We start from the raw sequence: 19,157 nt of genomic DNA on the forward strand, positions 1-19,157 counted from the left end.
GCTGGGAGACCAGGGGACACTAAAGAGTGACGCACACAGCTGGGAGACCAGGGGACACTAAAGAGTGACGCACACAGCTGGGAGACCAGGGGACACTAAAGAGTGACGCACACAGCTGGGAGACCAGGGGACACTAAAGAGTGACACACACAGCTGGGAGACCAGGGGACACTAAAGAGTGACGCACACAGCTGGGAGACCAGGGGACACTAAAGAGTGACGCACACAGCTGGAGACCAGGGGACACTAAAGAGTGACGCACACAGCTGGAGACCAGGGGACACTAAAGAGTGACGCACACAGCTGGGAGACCAGGGGACACTAAAGAGTGATGCACACAGCTGAGAGACCAGGGGACACTAAAGAGTGACGCACACAGCTGGAGACCAGGGGACACTAAAGAGTGACGCACACAGCTGGAGACCAGGGGACACTAAAGAGTGACGCACACAGCTGGAGACCAGGGGACACTAAAGAGTGATGCACACAGCTGAGAGACCAGGGGACACTAAAGAGTGACGCACACAGCTGGGAGACTGGGGGACACTAAAGAGTGACGCACACAGCTGAGAGACCAGGGGACACTAAAGAGTGACGCACACAGCTGGGAGACCAGGGGACACTAAAGAGTGACGCACACAGCTGGGAGACCGGGGGACACTAAAGAGTGACGCACACAGCTGGGAGACCAGGGGACACTAAAGAGTGACGCACACAGCTGGGAGACCAGGGGACACTAAAGAGTGACGCACACAGCTGGGAGACCAGGGGACACTAAAGAGTGACGCACACAGCTGGGAGACCAGGGGACACTAAAGAGTGACGCACACAGCTGGGAGACCAGGGGACACTAAAGAGTGACGCACACAGCTGGGAGACCAGGGAACACTAAAGAGTGACACACACAGCTGGGAGACCAGGGGACACTAAAGAGTGACGCACACAGCTGGGAGACCAGGGGACACTAAAGAGTGATGCACACAGCTGGAGACCAGGGGACACTAAAGAATGACGCACACAGCTGGGAGACCAGGGGACACTAAAGAGTGACGCACACAGCTGGGAGACCAGGGGACACTAAAGAGTGACACACACAGCTGGGAGACCAGGGGACACTAAAGAGTGACGCACACAGCTGGGAGACCAGGGGACACTAAAGAGTGACGCCACACAGCTGGAGACCAGGGGACACTAAAGAGTGACGCACACAGCTGGGAGACCAGGGGACACTAAAGAGTGATGCACACAGCTGAGAGACCAGGGGACACTAAAGAGTGATGCACACAGCTGAGAGACCAGGGGATACTAAAGAGTGACGCACACAGCTGGGAGACCGGGGGACACTAAAGAGTGACGCACACAGCTGAGAGACCAGGGGACACTAAAGAGTGACGCACACAGCTGGGAGACCAGGGGACACTAAAGAGTGACGCACACAGCTGGGAGACCAGGGGACACTAAAGAGTGATGCACACAGCTGGGAGACCAGGGGACACTAAAGAGTGATGCACACAGCTGGGAGACCAGGGGACACTAACGAGTGACGCACACAGCTGGGAGACCAGGGGACACTAAAGAGTGACGCACACAGCTGGGAGACCAGGGGACACTAAAGAGTGACGCACACAGCTGGGAGACCAGGGGACACTAAAGAGTGATGCACACAGCTGGGACGGAGCGCTTGGTGACGTTCAGGATTATAAATTCCCCTGGTCTCCCAGCTGTGTGCGTCACTCTTTAGTGTCCCCTGGTCTCCCAGCTGTGTGCGTCACTCTTTAGTGTCCCCTGGTCTCCCAGCTGTGTGCGTCACTCTTTAGTGTCCCCTGGTCTCCGTTGTATTTGAGCTGCTTGCAGCGTTTGGTTTCTGCAGCTTTTAGTAAACGCTGCATGTCTCCTCAAGTTGCTGAATGTTCTCTAAACGCTGCATGTGTTGTCAAGTTGCTGGAGACGTTTCTTCATGGGGAACCATTGTGTTTCTATATCTGCATCCTTTCTGAAGCTGCGGAGCGTACATCCTAATGGAAATGTGTTTGGCCGTTGTAATGCATTTTCACAAGTTATCCTCCGTACTTATTAGCCTCATAAACATTGACTTAACAACTTGACATTTCCCTTGTTATTTCTACCAGTAATTAGTCTCATCTCTTTGTCATTTACGTATATCCAAACCAAAAGCATATTTAACAAACCAATGATGATGAGCAATGTCCTGTTTAAAGGGAAGAACACTCATGTACACCCAACATTCCAGCAGGTCTATTCTCCCCCATGTTTCTGCCTCCAAAGCCACTTTAATCAAGCAAACCAGCCGGACCTGCAACCCATTAACTCTCTGCATGATTTACACTCTCATGACTCACTGTCTGGAGGAAGAGTGCATACGCCATTTACATGGACACGGCATCTGTCGTCACTGTGAAATATTTTCGCTGGTTTTGTTTTGTTTTAGGAGGCAATAGTGCAGCACTGTCGCTCCTCTCTATCTCTGCAGAAAACATCTTTACCCAGAGCGCGATTCTGGCCAGTCACGCTGACACGGCTGACGATTTCATAGCAAGAAAAAGAAAGTCGTTTTTGTTTATGACAGCGGGGAAATAACACAGGATGAGAGCCAAGAATGGAGATGCTGATGTGCAGTCATAGTAATCTTTGGGCTTTATACCTTGATATTTTAACAAACCCTCAATTTCCCCTCCGTCTTAAGGCTGGTAACCCCATTCCATTTGTTGACATCTCTGACTGGATTTGTTGTGAGAACGGTTTTAAAATTGGCTACTTCCCTTTCATGAAAAACAGGCTTATTTTAAAGCACCACAGGTAGATATGGGGCGCCAACAAGCCACATGTGGGACAGAGAGGATGTTTGTGTGGGAGGTGTTTAGTTTCATCCAGTTCAACTCCATCCAACAAAAAAACACATGATTAGCCTATTCAACTACACTGAACAAAAATATAAACGCAACACTTTTGTTTTTGCTCCCATTTTTCATGAGATGAACTCAAAGATCTAAAACATTTTCTATAAACACAAAATAACCATTTCTCTCAAATATTGTTCACAAATCTGAAAAAATCTGTGATAGTGAGCACTTTTCCTTTGCCGAGATAATCCATCCCACCTCACAGGTGTGGCATATCAAGATGCTGATTAGACAGCATGATTATTGCACAGGTGTGCCTTAGGCTGGCCACAATAAAAGGCCACTCTGAAACGTGCATTTTTGCTTTATTGGGGGGGTCTGGGGGGGTCCGAAAACCAGTCAGTATCTGGTGTGAGGGGTAGGGTTAGGGTTAGGGTAATGTTGTGAATCGAGTGGCCCATGGTGGTGGTGGGGTTATGGTATGGGCAGGCGTATGTTATGGACGACGAACACAGGCCACTCGATTCACAACATTACCCTAACCCTAACCCTACCCCTACCCCTAACCCTACCCCTCACACCAGATACTGATTGGTTTTCGGACCCCCCCAGACCCCCCAAATAAAGCAAAACTGCACGTTTCAGAGTGGCCTTTTATTGTGGCCAGCCTAAGGCACACCTGTGCAATAATCATTCTGTCTAATCAGCATCTTGATATGCCACACCTGTGAGGTGGGATGGATTATCTCGGCAAAGGAGAAGTGCTCACTATCACAGATTCTTTCAGATTTGTGAACAATATTTGAGATAAATGGTTATTTTGTGTATTTAGAAAATGTTTTAGATCTTTGAGTTCATCTCATGAAAAATGGGAGCAAAAACAAAAGTGTTGCGTTTATATTTTTGTTCAGTGTAATAACAACGCATATAAAGGACTTAAAATGGACATATTCTGCTCATCTTCAGGTTCATATTAATATTTAGTGTCTCTACCGGGACATGTCTCCATTCTTTAATGTTCAAGAAGCTCTTTTTTGTTATCATACTGCCAGTGCTGCAGCACCTCTGTGAAAAAGGAGTCCAATGGAAGATAACATTTGTGATGTTTGCCTAACATTGGCTCTACTCAGAAGACTCATGAAAGACACGCTGCAGTGTGTTTTCTATCCTGTTAAATGCTCAGAAACACATCTACAGTAGACTCACACAGAAATGCACTCTCAATTCTTCCTCCATCACTGCCATGTTCACTTTTGTGCATTTAAATCCCATTCCTGCTGGTAATTGGATTGCAGCAGCTTCCGTTTTCCTCGGCCTTGTGCTAAACGTTATCTTTGTGACCTTGCGTTGGCTCCAGTTAACACTTTATAAAGTGTCATTGCACCGGTGTGGCTGAACGCTTGACTCAGTTCATTGAAGACAAGATTACTGCGTTTCTCTGCTCATGTGAAAGGAAAAGGAAAAGGGCGCAGGTGTTACTGATATATTACCTGGCTGTCTCCATTAAAGCTGCTCCAGCTACTCTAATCGAAGCTGAGTCACACACATCTCAAACAAATTGAGTCTGTAGTGGAAATTCAACCGAACTCTGGAAAAAATGTAGCGTCAATACTTGCTTTTTGAGTGCTGTTGATGTATAACATGGTTTAGTTACAAGAATGTCCTAAACACCAGTAAAGAGTCAGCGCATCTCGCACTTCCTGTTCCCACGTCTCCAAGTCAGTGGGATTGTTTTTATTGGTTGTGTTTAGGATGCTAAAAAGGTTTCTGGTTAACACAAGCTGAGGAGATTTGACCTGTATCAGTATGTAGTGTCTCTACTTTAAAGAGTCCTCTCCTGCTGATGTTCAGGTGTATATCAGTATGTAGTGTCTCTACTTTAAAGAGTCCTCTCCTGCTGATGTTCAGGTGTATATCAGTATGTAGTGTCTCTACTTTAAAGAGTCCTCTCCTGCTGATGTTCAGGTGTATATCAGTATGTAGTGTCTCTACTTTAAAGAGTCCTCTCCTGCTGATGTTTCAGGTGTATATCAGTATGTAGTGTCTCTACTTTAAAGAGTCCTCTCCTGCTGATGTTCAGGTGTATATCAGTATGTAGTGTCTCTACTTTAAAGAGTCCTCTCCTGCTGATGTTCAGGTGTATATCAGTATGTAAGTGTCTCTACTTTAAAGAGTCCTCTCCTGCTGATGTCAGGTGTATATCAGTATGTAGTGTCTCTACTTTAAAGAGTCCTCTCCTGCTGATGTAGGTGTATCAGTATGTAGTGTCTCTACTTTAAAGAGTCCTCTCCTGCTGATGTTCAGGTGTATATCAGTATGTAATGTCTCTACTTTAAAGAGTCCTCTCCTGCTGATGTCCAGGTGTATATCAGTATTTTGTGATTGGTCAACCTCTTACAGATGTCCAGCCCCTTAGCGTATCACGTAGTGAGCTATAAAGACGGCCTTCTAAACTGACAATACAACAGTTAACAGTGAGGATTAATGATAATCAGCCTCACAGTTCAGCTGTGATTGAGTGTTTCCCACAGACGTAAAGTCATTGATTGACCGGGTCTCATTGATTACGATCTCTGTCCTCCACAGATATTTGCTTTTAGGGTCTTTTTTGCAAAGTATAGAAAATCGACACTTTGGATAATTTGTGTTTATTGGCGCGCAATACAGGACACAGCAGCTTTTAGGCATGACAATCTATGTGCTTTCCTCCTGGCGCCCATTCTTTGTTTTCACCTGAAAGCGGGCGGCGCCGTCATTTTGCCAGACAGTACCAGAGAAATACGTCCTTTCTGCAGCATTATGCACAAAAGAAATGCAGGTTCTGCTGCTGAGGGACAACTAATTACAGATGGTGGTTTTAGGGTTGCCAACCGTCCCGTATTAGCCGGGACGTCCCGTATTTGAGCCAAAAAGGGCGTGTCCCGTACGGGACATTGTTTGTCCCGGACTCCTGTGTAAAGGGAAAAATAACAAATATGTTTCTGTTTGCGCGCAATGCAGTGTGTCTGGCTGCGTGCCTGTGTGTTTGTGTGCTGTATCCGAAGGGCACTAGGACCGCTCAGTTGACAGGGCAGGCACAATGCTCGCACGTGTGTGTGTGAGATTTTCTCCGGTGGGCCGCGGGCGCGGCATCATTGTTTGTGTGGCATGTCAGCCTGTTCAGTCGTGTGGGGAAATGAGCGCTGCCGGTGGAGGAGGTGATAATGAAAGAGGAGAAGAGAGAGAGGATGTGGTTCTGGGCCCTTCTAAAAAGAAAAGACTTGTGTCTTACAACAAACAGTGGAAGAAAAACACAGTTGGGTAAAGCCCGTGAGTGGCGATCTGTCTCGGGTCAGCCAATTGTACATCGAGGTGCCCAGATGTCCCTAGTGCCCACCTATCCGATTTGAACATGCTGATGTACAATGTGATGTAGTAGCCTAATGCAGGTGTAAAATCAATCATTGTGTTTGTATTGTGTTATAGGTATGCATAGTTTTCTATGCATTTTGAGGGTTTTGGGGGGATTGACCCCTCGAACCCTAGGGGGCTGGCTCCCCCAAAATAATTAAATAACATAACCCTAACCCTAAAACCGAAATAAAGTAACAAAAAAAAGTAACTAAACCCGCCAGAAACCCGAAAATCTTCGCGCGCGCGCGGGGGACACGTGCCTGTGTCCCGTTTCTTCATGTCTGGAAGTTGGCAACTCTAGGTGGGTTACATCTCAGAGAACACTGTTTACATGTCGATTGTAGATTCATTTAAAGCCACAGGTTGGTTGATGCTCGTGCAGGGTTTCGACTGTAAATTCGACTTGTTTGTCTTACTGCCAGAAATTCAGCGATGTAATTATAGCAAATCCTCTATTAGTATGTAGGGACTGCTGTGCTCATCCACAGGTGCTTTCAATTTGTTTCCCTGGTTACACCTCATCTCCGGAGTGTGTGTGTGTGTTCGTGTGTGTGGTGTGTGTGTGTTGTGTGTGTTGTGTGTGGTGTGTGTGTGTGTGTGTGTGTGTGTGTGTGTGTGTGTGTGTGTGTATATGTGTGTGTGTGTATATGTGTGTGTATATGGCTGTGTGTGTGTACATGTGTGTATATGTGTGTATATGTCTGTGTATGTGTGTGTATACGTGTGTATATGTGTGTGTCTATGTGTGTCTATATGTGTGTGTGTGTGTGTGTATGTGTATGTGTGTGTGTATATGTGTGTGTGTATGTGTGTGTGTGTATATGTGTGTGTGTGTGTGTACATGTGTGTGTGTATATGTGTGTGTGTGTGTGGTTAATTTGCTGCACCTGTGGATGCCGCGTCGGACTCCTCATTATTCTCTGTCTTTATCGATTCTTGTAACCGTTTTTCAATCCCTCTTTATTCTGTTGTTCTGTTTGTGTTCTTGTTAATGGTTCTTTTGGAAACTACATTTTAATATCAGAGACACTGCCTCGTAAAGATAAAATCAAATCAAAAATAAAACGAGCATTACAACTGAAGCGTGTGTACCGTTGTTTCATTTCCTTTCTCCCAAGTAACTGGAAAAGCCACTGAATTTCTTGCTTTGTACCTTAATAAACTGTTGAATGATCATTGGAGCGAGGGACAGGGACTCTTGACAGTTTAATTCAAAAGAAAACTCCATCTGACACCTCATGGAAATAACGAGGCTCGTGGACAGTACGCAATCTCCGGGTTGTAGACATGTTGAGAGCGGACGACGTTAAGCATTAATGACTTTAGCCATATCCCTTTTCAAGGCATTGTTTTACCAGCTGACACGCAGCCTATTAACACGGGAGTTTCACGTCGGAGACAGACAACAGTTCATCTGAAGAGTTGTTTTCTTATTTACCATGTAGTGAAAAAGATGTGTAATGTTAGTTAGTTAGTGTTACGGCCACAGCATTAAAACACATTGTGAGCCACAACATAGATTTAAAACGTTAGAGTTTAAAACAACCACAAGATGTTATGAGCATTTTTAAAGCAACTTTAAATGATAGCAATCTGGAGGACTGGCCAATAAGAACAGAAAAATGAAGTAAGCCTGGGTCAGCCACACCATCGGCGTAGGACCCAGGACCTGTTCAATCGTAACGACAGATAACTGACTGCTGTCAGGCGACAGAAATCTCTAAAAACGGGGAACAACGGAGCTGATCCAGATTTGAGTCCGATATGACGCAATATCTGAAATGTGGACCCACGGCCCAATCAGAAACGTTGCTATCAGAAACAATGCCTGACGTGTTTTGGAAGTAATATGGTCGGTGTTTACATTAGCATCGCTAACACTCAGAGCTAACCTGTACTGGAGAGCATGTGTGTGAAGAAGCAGGAAATAAAAGGAACTCACCTTGTGGTAAACCTGAGAAAGTGGTTTGGAACATGATATGGAGTTTAATCACAGCAGCATTTAGCTGAGTAGAATTAAGCACAAGCTCTCCCTCCTTTTTTTTTTTTCAAGCCTTAGACCCAAAATCCGCGCTTCTCTAACAGGGCTGGAGGGATATGAGGGATTTTGAGCAAAACACATCATAGACATGTTTTCATATATTTGTATATATCTGAGACCCATAATATATGCCTACAAATAGCATAATAGGAGACCTTTAAACGGTGATTAGCTGAGATCAGGTGCACCTTTGCAGGGAGAAGAGAGAGAACAAAAAGGGGGGAGTGCGTTAGAAAGATATCGACGGATTCGAACTTGACCGAACGATAATTAACGCTTCTTATAGATCTCAAGTCGCTGCTAATTGCTCCCGAAACAGGAAACTTGGCTCCTGTGTGTGTGTGTGTGTGTGTGTGTGTGTGTGTGTGTGTGTGTGTGTGTGTGTGTGTGTGTGTGTGTGTGTTGTGTGTGTGTGTGTGTGTGTGTGTGTGTGTGTGTGTGTGTGTGTGTGTGTGTGTGTGTGTGTGTGTGTGTGTGTGTGTGTGTGTGTGTGTGTGTGTGTGTGTGTGTGTGTGTGGTGTCATTCCTACTCTGATGAAAGCTCCTGGGCTTCGCGTATTTAGTGGGATTAACATAATTGTAGTTAATAACCAAGAAAAAGACCCATGAGTCTCTCGTCTGCATGGCCGCAGAGGGGGAAGCAGATTATCCCTAGAGTCAAGGGGTCTCACACACACACACACACACACACACACACACATGAGTATATCAACAGCCCCTATTAACCTGCACACACGTAACAGGATTAAACGCTGTGTCCGTGCTAGATTACCAAATAATTGGCTAAATGCAGAAACTGTCATATTTAATTATTTCAATTAGCGGTGAAATTGATTGGACGGTTATTGGATCGGAGGTCTAGCGGAGGCCCCTCCCGTCTTTAATGAGTCCCTGGACCAGGAAGAAAAACTTCTAGTTTTATTACTTTCTACATCAATATTTCAGAGTTAGAGGGAGCAGGAACAATGGATTTAAAGGCATTATCTTTGAATCAATCTTGGCCATGCACTGCCACGGAAATGACCTTAAAAGGACGTTAATATGCATGTTGGACGTTGCACTAAAGACACGTTTAGTATGCAGCGTAGCGCCGTGCTCCTACTTAAAGCATAAGGAATAGCTTTAACAATGTATGAAGAAACTGCTTAATGGTCGCTGGAGAGAGAAGTGACGAAGGAGAGTTTTCACCTGCCTCCTCAGTTCTCCTCAGTTCTCCTCAGTTCTCCTCAGCGCTACCGAGACATGATTTTTTTAGCAAATGACGTTGGTTATCCAGCCAACAACTCGCTCCAGTCTCACGGCTGTCCTTAGCAACGTTTCTAGAGGAGCAGGTATCTGTTTGATGTGAGAAAGCTCTAATAAAATCACTGCAAACGTCGGATGTCTCCCATTGTCTTTGTAGATCTAAACGTGTCTACGGTTCTTCTTCCAAGGCTTTTTTTGGACTCAAGTGTTTGGATATTGTTGAAGAACTTTCTCAGCGATATCCTGACAACAACAACCACCTGTGTTGTTCAGAGGTGGGAAGTAGTGGAGTACAAATACTTTGTTACTGTACTTAAGTACATTTTTCTATACTTTACTCCACTACTTATTTTTCTGCCGACTTTTTACTTTTTACTTCTTACATGTTGAACTCAAATACCTGTACTTTCTACTTCTTACATGTTGAACCTAAATACCTGAACTTTCTACTTCTCTCATGTTGAACCCAAATACCTGTACTTTCTACTTCTCTCATGTTGAACTCAAATACCTGTACTTTCTACTTCTTACATGTTGAACCTAAATACCTGAACTTTCTACTTCTCTCATGTTGAACCCAAATACCTGTACTTTCTACTTCTTACATGTTGAACTCAAATACCTGTACTTTCTACTTCTTACATTTTGAACCCAAATACCTGTACTTTCTACTTCTCACATGTTGAACTCAAATACCTGTACTTTCTACTTCTTACATGTTGAACTCAAATACCTGTACTTTCTTACTTCTTACATGTTGAACTCAAATACCTGTACTTTCTACTTCTTACATGTTGAACTCAAATACCTGTACTTTCTACTTCTCACATGTTGAACTCAAATACCTGTACTTTCTACTTCTCACATGTTGAACACAAATACCTGTACTTTCTACTTCTCACATGTTGAACTCAAATACCTGTACTTTCTACTTCTCTCATTTTCCAAACAGCTGGTTCCTTTAGTCTGAATGTGTGTTTGATGCGTGATCATTATTCTTTAGAGTCATTGCGTGCCTATTGATTTGAACACGATCCGTGTATCCATCATTTCCTGGTCTTCTCTAAAGAAGAGGGACCAATGGAAACGTTGTCATGTTGCCGTTGTTCAGCATGGAAACATTCATTAGCTAACAATGACATTATTACAGTACATTTCAAAGCCTCTTTACTTTGACTTGAGCAAAGAAGTTTAGTGAGTACTTCTACTTTCACCAGAGTACTTTCAAACACGAGTATCTGAACTTCTACTTGAGTAAAGGATGTGTGTACTTTGCCCTCTGGTGTTGTTGCAGGTACTACGTGTGTGTGGCCATCCTGATCTACTTCCTGCCTCTGCTGGTGATGGGATGTGCTTATCTGGTGGTGGGACTCACTCTCTGGGCCAGTGAAATCCCCGGAGACTCTTCTGACCGCTACAAGGAGCAGCTGACCGCCAAACGCAAGGTAACCATGTTACGATTATTGTGTTATGTCACGTTTTCTATGTCTTGTTTTGGGTGTTTTGCTGTTCTCCCTGTCGTGTTTTCCTCTGGGTTTATTGTCTGGTCCTTTTCCCTGTGTTTTTCCTCCTGTCGTTAGTTTCCCTGGTGTGTCTCGTTGTCTGATTGTGTTCACCTGTGGCCCTTGTGTTTCTCCTCCCCTGCCCGGCTGTGTCTCGTCTTGTGATTACCCCTCCCTGTATTTAGTCTTGTCTCTTCCTGTGTTCAGTGTCGGTTCGTCTTGTGTCATGACTAGTTCGTCGGTGAGTGTTCTGTTTTGTCTTTGTTTATCACCTAGCCTTGAAATAAAGGAATTCTCACTTTAATCTGCATTTGGGTCCTGCCTGCTTCACACACCGTAACAAACCAGGAGTCAAACAACACTTTTAGCGGTGGTACGTTCAGCAGCCATTGAAGTCTTCACAGGTTTTAAGTGAATCATCGGAGACGTTGTGCTTGCTTGCTCCTTTATAACTAAAATGTCCCTGCCTTCATAGCACCTTCTAAATAAGACTATCACACCAGGAATGAGCCCAGCCTCTTTATTGTCACACGTATATTTTCATACATCGAGCAGATTGGTACTTCCACTGCACTTTCTACTACTTTGTGCATTGCTTTGTCACCCTTATCTTTGAGCTTTATAGACTTTTATAGCATTTAAAAAAGAATCTGCATTACTCTCGGTTAAATCTATGATGAGAAGCTGAAGAATTTACGTTTGAAGCGTACGAAGGCGTTTCATTCACTTTAATCAAACATGTGGAGCTTATGAGTATATAAGGACACAACATGGTCTGTCTGTTAACAGATGATAGATAGATGGAGATTGCACTACATCGGGGTGTTGCTGTCTTTTCCCTCCAGTAATGGAAAGATCCCCACCGCCCGCTCGGCCTTCATCTCTTCTTTGATGGTTTTCAGCCTACCTGTTGTTTCGTCAGCACACTGCAGTCTCTTCTTCTCCTTGTCATCACCTCTCTACCTGTTTATTCCTTTTTCGAGCCCATGCCTGTCGGGTGTTTTCACAGCTTCAGTATTGCAGTTTCTTCAAGATTACTCTGCCAACAAAGACACTTGCAGAGACTTGCTCTTCTCACCCCACATCATGAAGTGAGAGTCGCACTCAGACTCACTAAGGCTTCTCTGCACTGATGAGATCAGGTCCTGCTGCGCCGTCTCTGAAAATGTAGTTTGGTAGATTTAACTCCACTATTTAATCGTATTTCATTGCATTTTCTTCAGAATACCTTTATTCGTCCCAGAGGGGAAATGTGCATGTGTTACAGCAGAAAAGAGCCAAAGACAGCTTAATGTTAACTAAGAAGCATGCATACAAAATATATTAACGATACTTTTTTTATTTGACATTACACAATTTACAAAATACACTTCCTTAAGTTTAGATTTCTCCTTCAATGTGGGTTGTGTTTTCTTTATTAATCTGTTTGTAGCCAGTCTATATAATGTGGCTTGGTCAGTTGGTACCTCCCGTTGCAACACCCTGAAATATCTCAACGAGGATTTGATGGATTGCAAAAGAGAGGTGCAGCAATGAGACCTCAAACCCGGAAAGACTTGGCATCGTCACAAATTCAATGCTTTTTAACCTGTTTTTGTTTACAAGCCTTAAATAAGATCTGTGGTTCACGCCCCTAACAAGTGTCTAAAGTGGACGGCTAAACGCCATCACTGAACCAGTCTACATTACACCAGGTTTTACAGACATTCATGTTCCCCAGAGGATGGATCCTGATGACTCTGGCTATGAGCTTGTGGGTTTGAGTACAACTTTTCAACGGCTATCATACACCTCTGGGGAAGAATATACTGTTATGGTTGCACATTTTCATTTACCACCATCATCAGGTTATAAACTTGATATTAGAGGCTTCTCAATACTCAAATTTCCCCTCCTCGACTCCCCTCCTCGATACTTAGACCCGCCCACAGGAGATGCGAGCGGAGGACCGAGGAGGGGAACCGAGGAGAGAGGAGGGGAAGCAGCAGGCGTTTAAAGAAATGAGAACTCCTCTCCTCTGAGCGGTCATATTAAAGAGACGTCCGTTCATTATTACGTGGCAACAGCTGCATCAGCTGTCGAGTGTTTTGTCATAGCGCTGTATCTCTGTTAGATCAGCTGAACATTGTTCCCCCACATATTTACTTTGAATTCATTGAGAGTGCGGTATAATGAGACAATAACAGGCTACAGACACACACAGAAATATATTTATATAAATATATACAATTTAAAGTATGAGAGCACTCTCATAATAACGTAACACAATCAGAGACTGAATATATCCCCCCCCCCCCCCTCTCTCTGTCGCTGAAATGGGGAATTGAAATTACGGGCCAAAAGTTGTATTTACAAGTATTAACTTGTAATAATAATAAGCCACTTACAATTTTCCGTGAGATCAGGGAGCAGATATAAGATGGAAGTTTCCCTAACATACAAAGCCATGTTAGGGAAACTTCCATCTTATATCTGCTCCCTGATCTCACGGAGAATTGTAAGTGGCTACTGCCTGAGATCGCATGCTGTGGTTTTATTAAATGAGCCAACTGCTAGGACTGTCTTAGGGAAGACAGCTTTTAGATGCGCAGCTCCTCTGTCTTGGAATAGTCTGCAAATTAAATGGAAACTGAACAATCTGGTGCCACTAAATGTTTTTAAAGCTCGGTTGGATGCTACTCAATCGGAAGCTGTTGGTACCTGTTTATGTGGATCATTATGTAAATGATGCTGTATGATGTCCTTTTGTTGTTCTATTTATGTTTTTATGTTTCATGTGGAACTACTTGAGCAGGTCTCCCTTGAAAAAGAGATCAATGATCTCAATGGGATTTATCTGTATAAATAAAGATTTGAAATTAAATTAAAAGTAAGCAGAGGACACCAAACCAACTGAGACCCGTCTGTCCGCCGCATCTACGCACTGTACAACACACACCTACATACTGTACCACACACACACCACACACACACATACACAATGCCTACAACACACACTTACAGCTCCTAAAGCATAATCAGGCTACAGCCGTTGTGTATTTTATTATGTGACGCACTAAATGGTCTTAGAAAAATATCGACTCTTTGTACTACAGCAAATAAAGAGAGTAATGTACTGTAGGCCTGTTATACTGAGTGATATTGTACACTGCTCTGCTTTCTGCACGGACCTCACAGCTGTTCTCACTGTAAACATCGCAACGCGATTAAAGCAGTTTCTAAAATAATATCCAGGGGATGCATGCAGAGCTGTCATTGGCTGAGATAAGTCCGGCCGTGCGTCACGCCTCCACCGTTCCCGGAAATGCATCCGCGGAGGAGCCGTGGAGGAACCATCAGTGTATCCTCGGTTATAGCTCCTCCAGAGAGCCTCCTCGACGCTCGATCCTCGGTCCTCGGTGTGCATTTAGAGAAATGAGACGTCCTTCAAAATGGCTCGCTGAAATTCATTTCCGGGTCACTACCGGAGGACCGAGGACCGAGGAGTCGAAGAGGGGAAATTTGAGTATTGAGAAGCCTCTATTGTAAGGGAAACTTCTGCAGCAATGGAGAGTCAGGACTCAGAGAGACACGAGGAGAGTTGGAGCTTTGATGTCAAACACTGATAGTTTATTACAAGGATACGGCCGGAGAATTCATATCACAAGTCACAGCAGCAAAAGGTTCTGACTGCACGGTGGGTTGTCATGTCAATTCTGACCAGCCTCGCATCTTGGTAGACCCTTTAACTAGTTTACAGAGAGTCAATCCACATATTGGGGGAAGGTACGTGAACACCTGGAGACACTGAATCACTTATCTGACTCTTAGGCTCTGTGACCGAGAATTGACCGGTCATAAAACTGGTAATGTCAACAATAGCTGAGACTTCCCATTCCTTAAGACAGATAACAGACTTAGGGTTCATCGTAAATGTCAACAGGCAGAAAGGTTAAATATCTTAGGAGTAAGGAAGAATTATTCTTTGACACTTAGGAGTAAGGCAGAAATATTCCCTTACAGATATGTTATGACCATTTTTGGCTGGTGGAGGTCTGCTTTTTTCTAGTTTACATTTCTTTTATTTATTCCGAAATAAAGGTGTCAGTGAATTCTAGGAACAAATTACACTAGAGAAATAGTCAGAATTCTGAGATAAATCTGACTTCACAAATTCTAAGCCCACCTCCAGCAGAGACAGGAAGTAGATAATTGATTGTAAATGTCCCCGCTGTGGGATTAATAAAGGATTTGAGATTCTGAGATCAGGATGGCCACGCACTCTTATACCTTCAACTGATCACACATCCAATATCACATTAAGTGTTACAATGTGTGAGCTTTAAATTATTTTCAGTCACTCTGAAGAACTTCCACACCTACAACATCATGGTGAGGCTGTTCTGTTAAAGCTGTATGCGCTTACTTTGACTTGCAAATATCTTAAATAACACTTTTCAAACACGTACTGCAAACACACCAACTGGCTGACTTAAGGAATCTCTTAATGATGTGCAGGAAAGCAGTCCGCCTCCGATAATGAGGCATCTTCACACATCCTTAACGTCTGTCATGTGCAACCTTTTAAATTCAGTATCTCTCTGTTACAGACAGCACTCATGATGTGTTGTGTTGAAAGATAACCATTTAAAATCCACTGGTTTTTTTCTGGACTGACAGATTTGTTTCCTCTTATTGTTATAGAAGTGTGTGTGTGAGTCCCCAGAGGAGACAATCAACATCAACACATTACAAAAACAAGCAGAAACCTGACATCACATAACGGTTTTGTTAACACAAATGTATTAAATATTATTCATGGCGCAAGCATACCGCTGCACTTTTCATGACATTGAGGTGTCTGGGGGCTAATTTGCAATTCCCTCCAGCCGTTCATGTCGGAAAAATACAAAATCCAGAGTGTGTCTGGGAAGCAAAACTGTAAAAATGGAGACAAATTGGGTCTGTTGTGTGTCCCAACAGCAGAGGTGGGAGTAGTGGAGTACAAATACTTTGCTTCTGAACTTAAGTACATGTTTCTGGTATCAGTACTTTACTCCACTGCTTATTTTTCTGACGACTTTTTACTTTGACTTCTTACATGTTGAACCCAAATACCTGTACTTTCTACTTCTTACATGTTGAACCCAAATACGTGTACTTTCTACTTCTTACATGTTGAACCCAAATACCTGTACTTTCTACTTCTTACATGTTGAACTCAAATACCTGTACTTTCTACTTCTTACATGTTGAACTCAAATACCTGTACTTTCTACTTCTTACATGTTGAACTCAAATACCTGTACTTTCTACTTCTTACATGTTGAACACAAATACCTGTACTTTCTACTTCTTACATGTTGAACTCAAATACCTGTACTTTCTACTTCTTACATGTTGAACTCAAATACCTGTACTTTCTACTTCTTACATGTTGAACACAAATACCTGTACTTTCTACTTCTTACATGTTGAACTCAAATACCTGTACTTTCTACTTCTTACATGTTGAACTCAAATACCTGTACTTTCTACTTCTTACATGTTGAACTCAAATACCTGTACTTTCTACTTCTTACATGTTGAACTCAAATACCTGTACTTTCTACTTCTTACATGTTGAACACAAATACCTGTACTTTCTACTTCTTACATGTTGAACTCATATACCTGTACTTTCTACTTCTTACATGTTGAACTCAAATACCTGTACTTTCTACTTCTTACATGTTGAACTCAAATACCTGTACTTTCTACTTCTCACATGTTGAACTCAAATACCTGTACTTTCTACTTCTCTCATTTCCCAAACAGCTGGTTCCTTTAGTTTGAATGTGTGTTTGATGCGTGATCATTATTCTTTAGAGTCATTGCGTGCCTATTGATTTGAACACGATCCGTGTATCCATCATTTCCTGGTCTTCTCTAAAGAAGAGGGACCAATGGAAACGTTGTCATGTTGCCGTTGTTCAGCATGGAAACATTCATTAGCTAACAATGACATTATTGTTCTATTAATATAAAGGGAGGTCAGGTACTCTTTAAAACAGCTGCTAGTTATGGGTACTTTTTACTGAAGTACATTTCAAAGCCTCTTTACTTTCACTTGAGTAAAGAAGTTTAGTCAGTACTTCTACTTTCACCAGAGTATTTTCAAACACGAGTATCTGTACTTCTACTTGAGTAAAGGATGTGTGCACTTTTGCCCTCTCTGCCCAACAGGTGGTGAAGATGATGATCACGGTGGTTTGTACGTTTGCCTTCTGCTGGCTGCCGTACCACGTCTACTTCCTGCTGCACCAGTTCTTTCCGGACATGTTTGAGGAAAGGTTTATCCAGCAGGTGTACCTGGGCATCATGTGGCTGGCCATGAGCTCCACCATGTACAACCCCATCATCTACTGCTGCCTCAATGACAGGTCAGTCATCACACCACACACACACACACACACACACACACACACACACACACACACACACACACCACACACACACACACACACACACACACACACACACACACACACACACACACACACACACACACACACACACACACACACACACACACACACACACACACACACACACACATATATATTATTACCCATTTACTGTAAATGCCCAAGAAAACAAGTTCAAATGATACCAACTTTACGATAGTTTTATATTTTCTCATTACAAAAGAAATATAGAAAAAGTTATTTATAGGCCCAATAGCAAAGTTATAATAGAGAACCTAAATAGAAGAGTAAAGTAGAAGATATTAATATAAGTAAGTGAATAACTACGGAGCCCTGGAGGGTTCATAGAGAGAAAAATAAATAAAACATGGCCACGTTTTACTTTCTCGTGCGCACGAGATATCTTCTCGTGCGCACGAGATATCTTCTCGTGCGCACGCTTTATTAACTCGTGCGCACGAGTTAATAAAGCGTGGCCTCAATTTAAATTGACTAGTTTTATGAAGTGTGTGTGTGTGTGTGTGTGTGTGTGTGTGTGTGTGTGTGTGTGTGTGTGTGTGTGTGTGTGTGTGTGTGTGTGTGTGTGTGTGTGTGTGTGTGTGTGTGTGTGTGTGTGTGTGTGTGTGTGTGTGTGTGTGTGTGTGTTGTGTGTGTGTGTGTGTGTGTGTGTGTGTGGTGTGTTTATGATAGTGTTGTTCATTCCGGTGCACTCCGGCAGGACTATAGCACTACATCGAGATTAAACACATTTCTTTCACTTGGGAATACACGTATAACTATGGAGAACCAGATTTGTGTAAATTACTGTTTGTGGTAATTTGAAAACAAATGCTGGTGGTGTCGGACACACACAAACACACCGAACACGCACACACAGAGCGGAGCTGAGCACAAACACATCATGCGCCCTGGTGACAGGACATCTCCTACCTACCCTGGTAGTTTGATGTGTGTAGAGGTGTGTGTGGTTAAACGTAGCAGCCTCGATCTCTATTCAGCGGTTCTAATGAAGGGACACACAGTGAAGTAACCAGTAAAAGGCACAGCTCTTTGCAGCTGGTGCTGCTCTTCTCAGATTCTGTTACTGGCTCCAGTGCCCTGTACGACGAAGCCAGTTCCACAGACCCTGGATATGTTTGATTTACCCGGCTTAACTAACCCTAACAAACGCGATCTCGCTAAGCGGTCCTACGAAGCTGGTTATCAACTCAGTAAATCAACCAGGGGTTTCTCTGCCCGGCTGAGAGCGCGCTCACGTGAAAGGGACGGGGTTAGCAACATTTGACCAATCACATACATGGAGACGCGTGCTGACAGCGCAGCGTCATACTTCATGAATGAATAGTGTAAATAGCAAATCCTGCTTCGTAGTACAGGCCACGCTTTTAACGAGTTAATAAAGCGTGGCCTCGTTTTATTAATTTGTCTCTCTAACCCTCCAGGGCTCCGTAAATAACAACAGTATCTACAGTGTCTTCAAGTGGTACAAAAAGTGGTAAAGTAATGACTAATGTCTGTTTTTGATGACTCATCCCTGCCACTCAATTGGTCATCAACATTGACAGAATGATACATTTGTAAGAAAACCATGACACACATATAAAAAAGGGTCATCCAATAGTATTTGTTCTCCTCTGACAAAATGAAGTAGTGGGAATTTGTCCACTTT

The 19,157-nt window shown here is 43.4% G+C and overlaps 1 protein-coding gene across 2 annotated transcripts in view; it reads left to right on the top strand.

Moving 5' to 3' along the window:
• tacr1a (tachykinin receptor 1a) overlaps positions 1 to 19,157 on the top strand; it is a 99,306-nt gene that overhangs the window by 69,224 nt on the left and 10,925 nt on the right. For both annotated transcript variants that reach the window (XM_034202261.1, XM_034202260.1), the window contains exons 3-4: positions 10,835 to 10,985; positions 17,247 to 17,443. In XM_034202261.1, coding sequence (XP_034058152.1) covers positions 10,835 to 10,985; positions 17,247 to 17,443 — 348 coding nt within the window. The remainder of the gene's footprint in view (positions 1 to 10,834; positions 10,986 to 17,246; positions 17,444 to 19,157) is intronic.

The sequence above is a fragment of the Gymnodraco acuticeps genome, unplaced genomic scaffold (assembly GCF_902827175.1).
Source record: "Gymnodraco acuticeps unplaced genomic scaffold, fGymAcu1.1, whole genome shotgun sequence".
In the NCBI taxonomy this organism is placed as follows: domain Eukaryota; kingdom Metazoa; phylum Chordata; class Actinopteri; order Perciformes; family Bathydraconidae; genus Gymnodraco; species Gymnodraco acuticeps.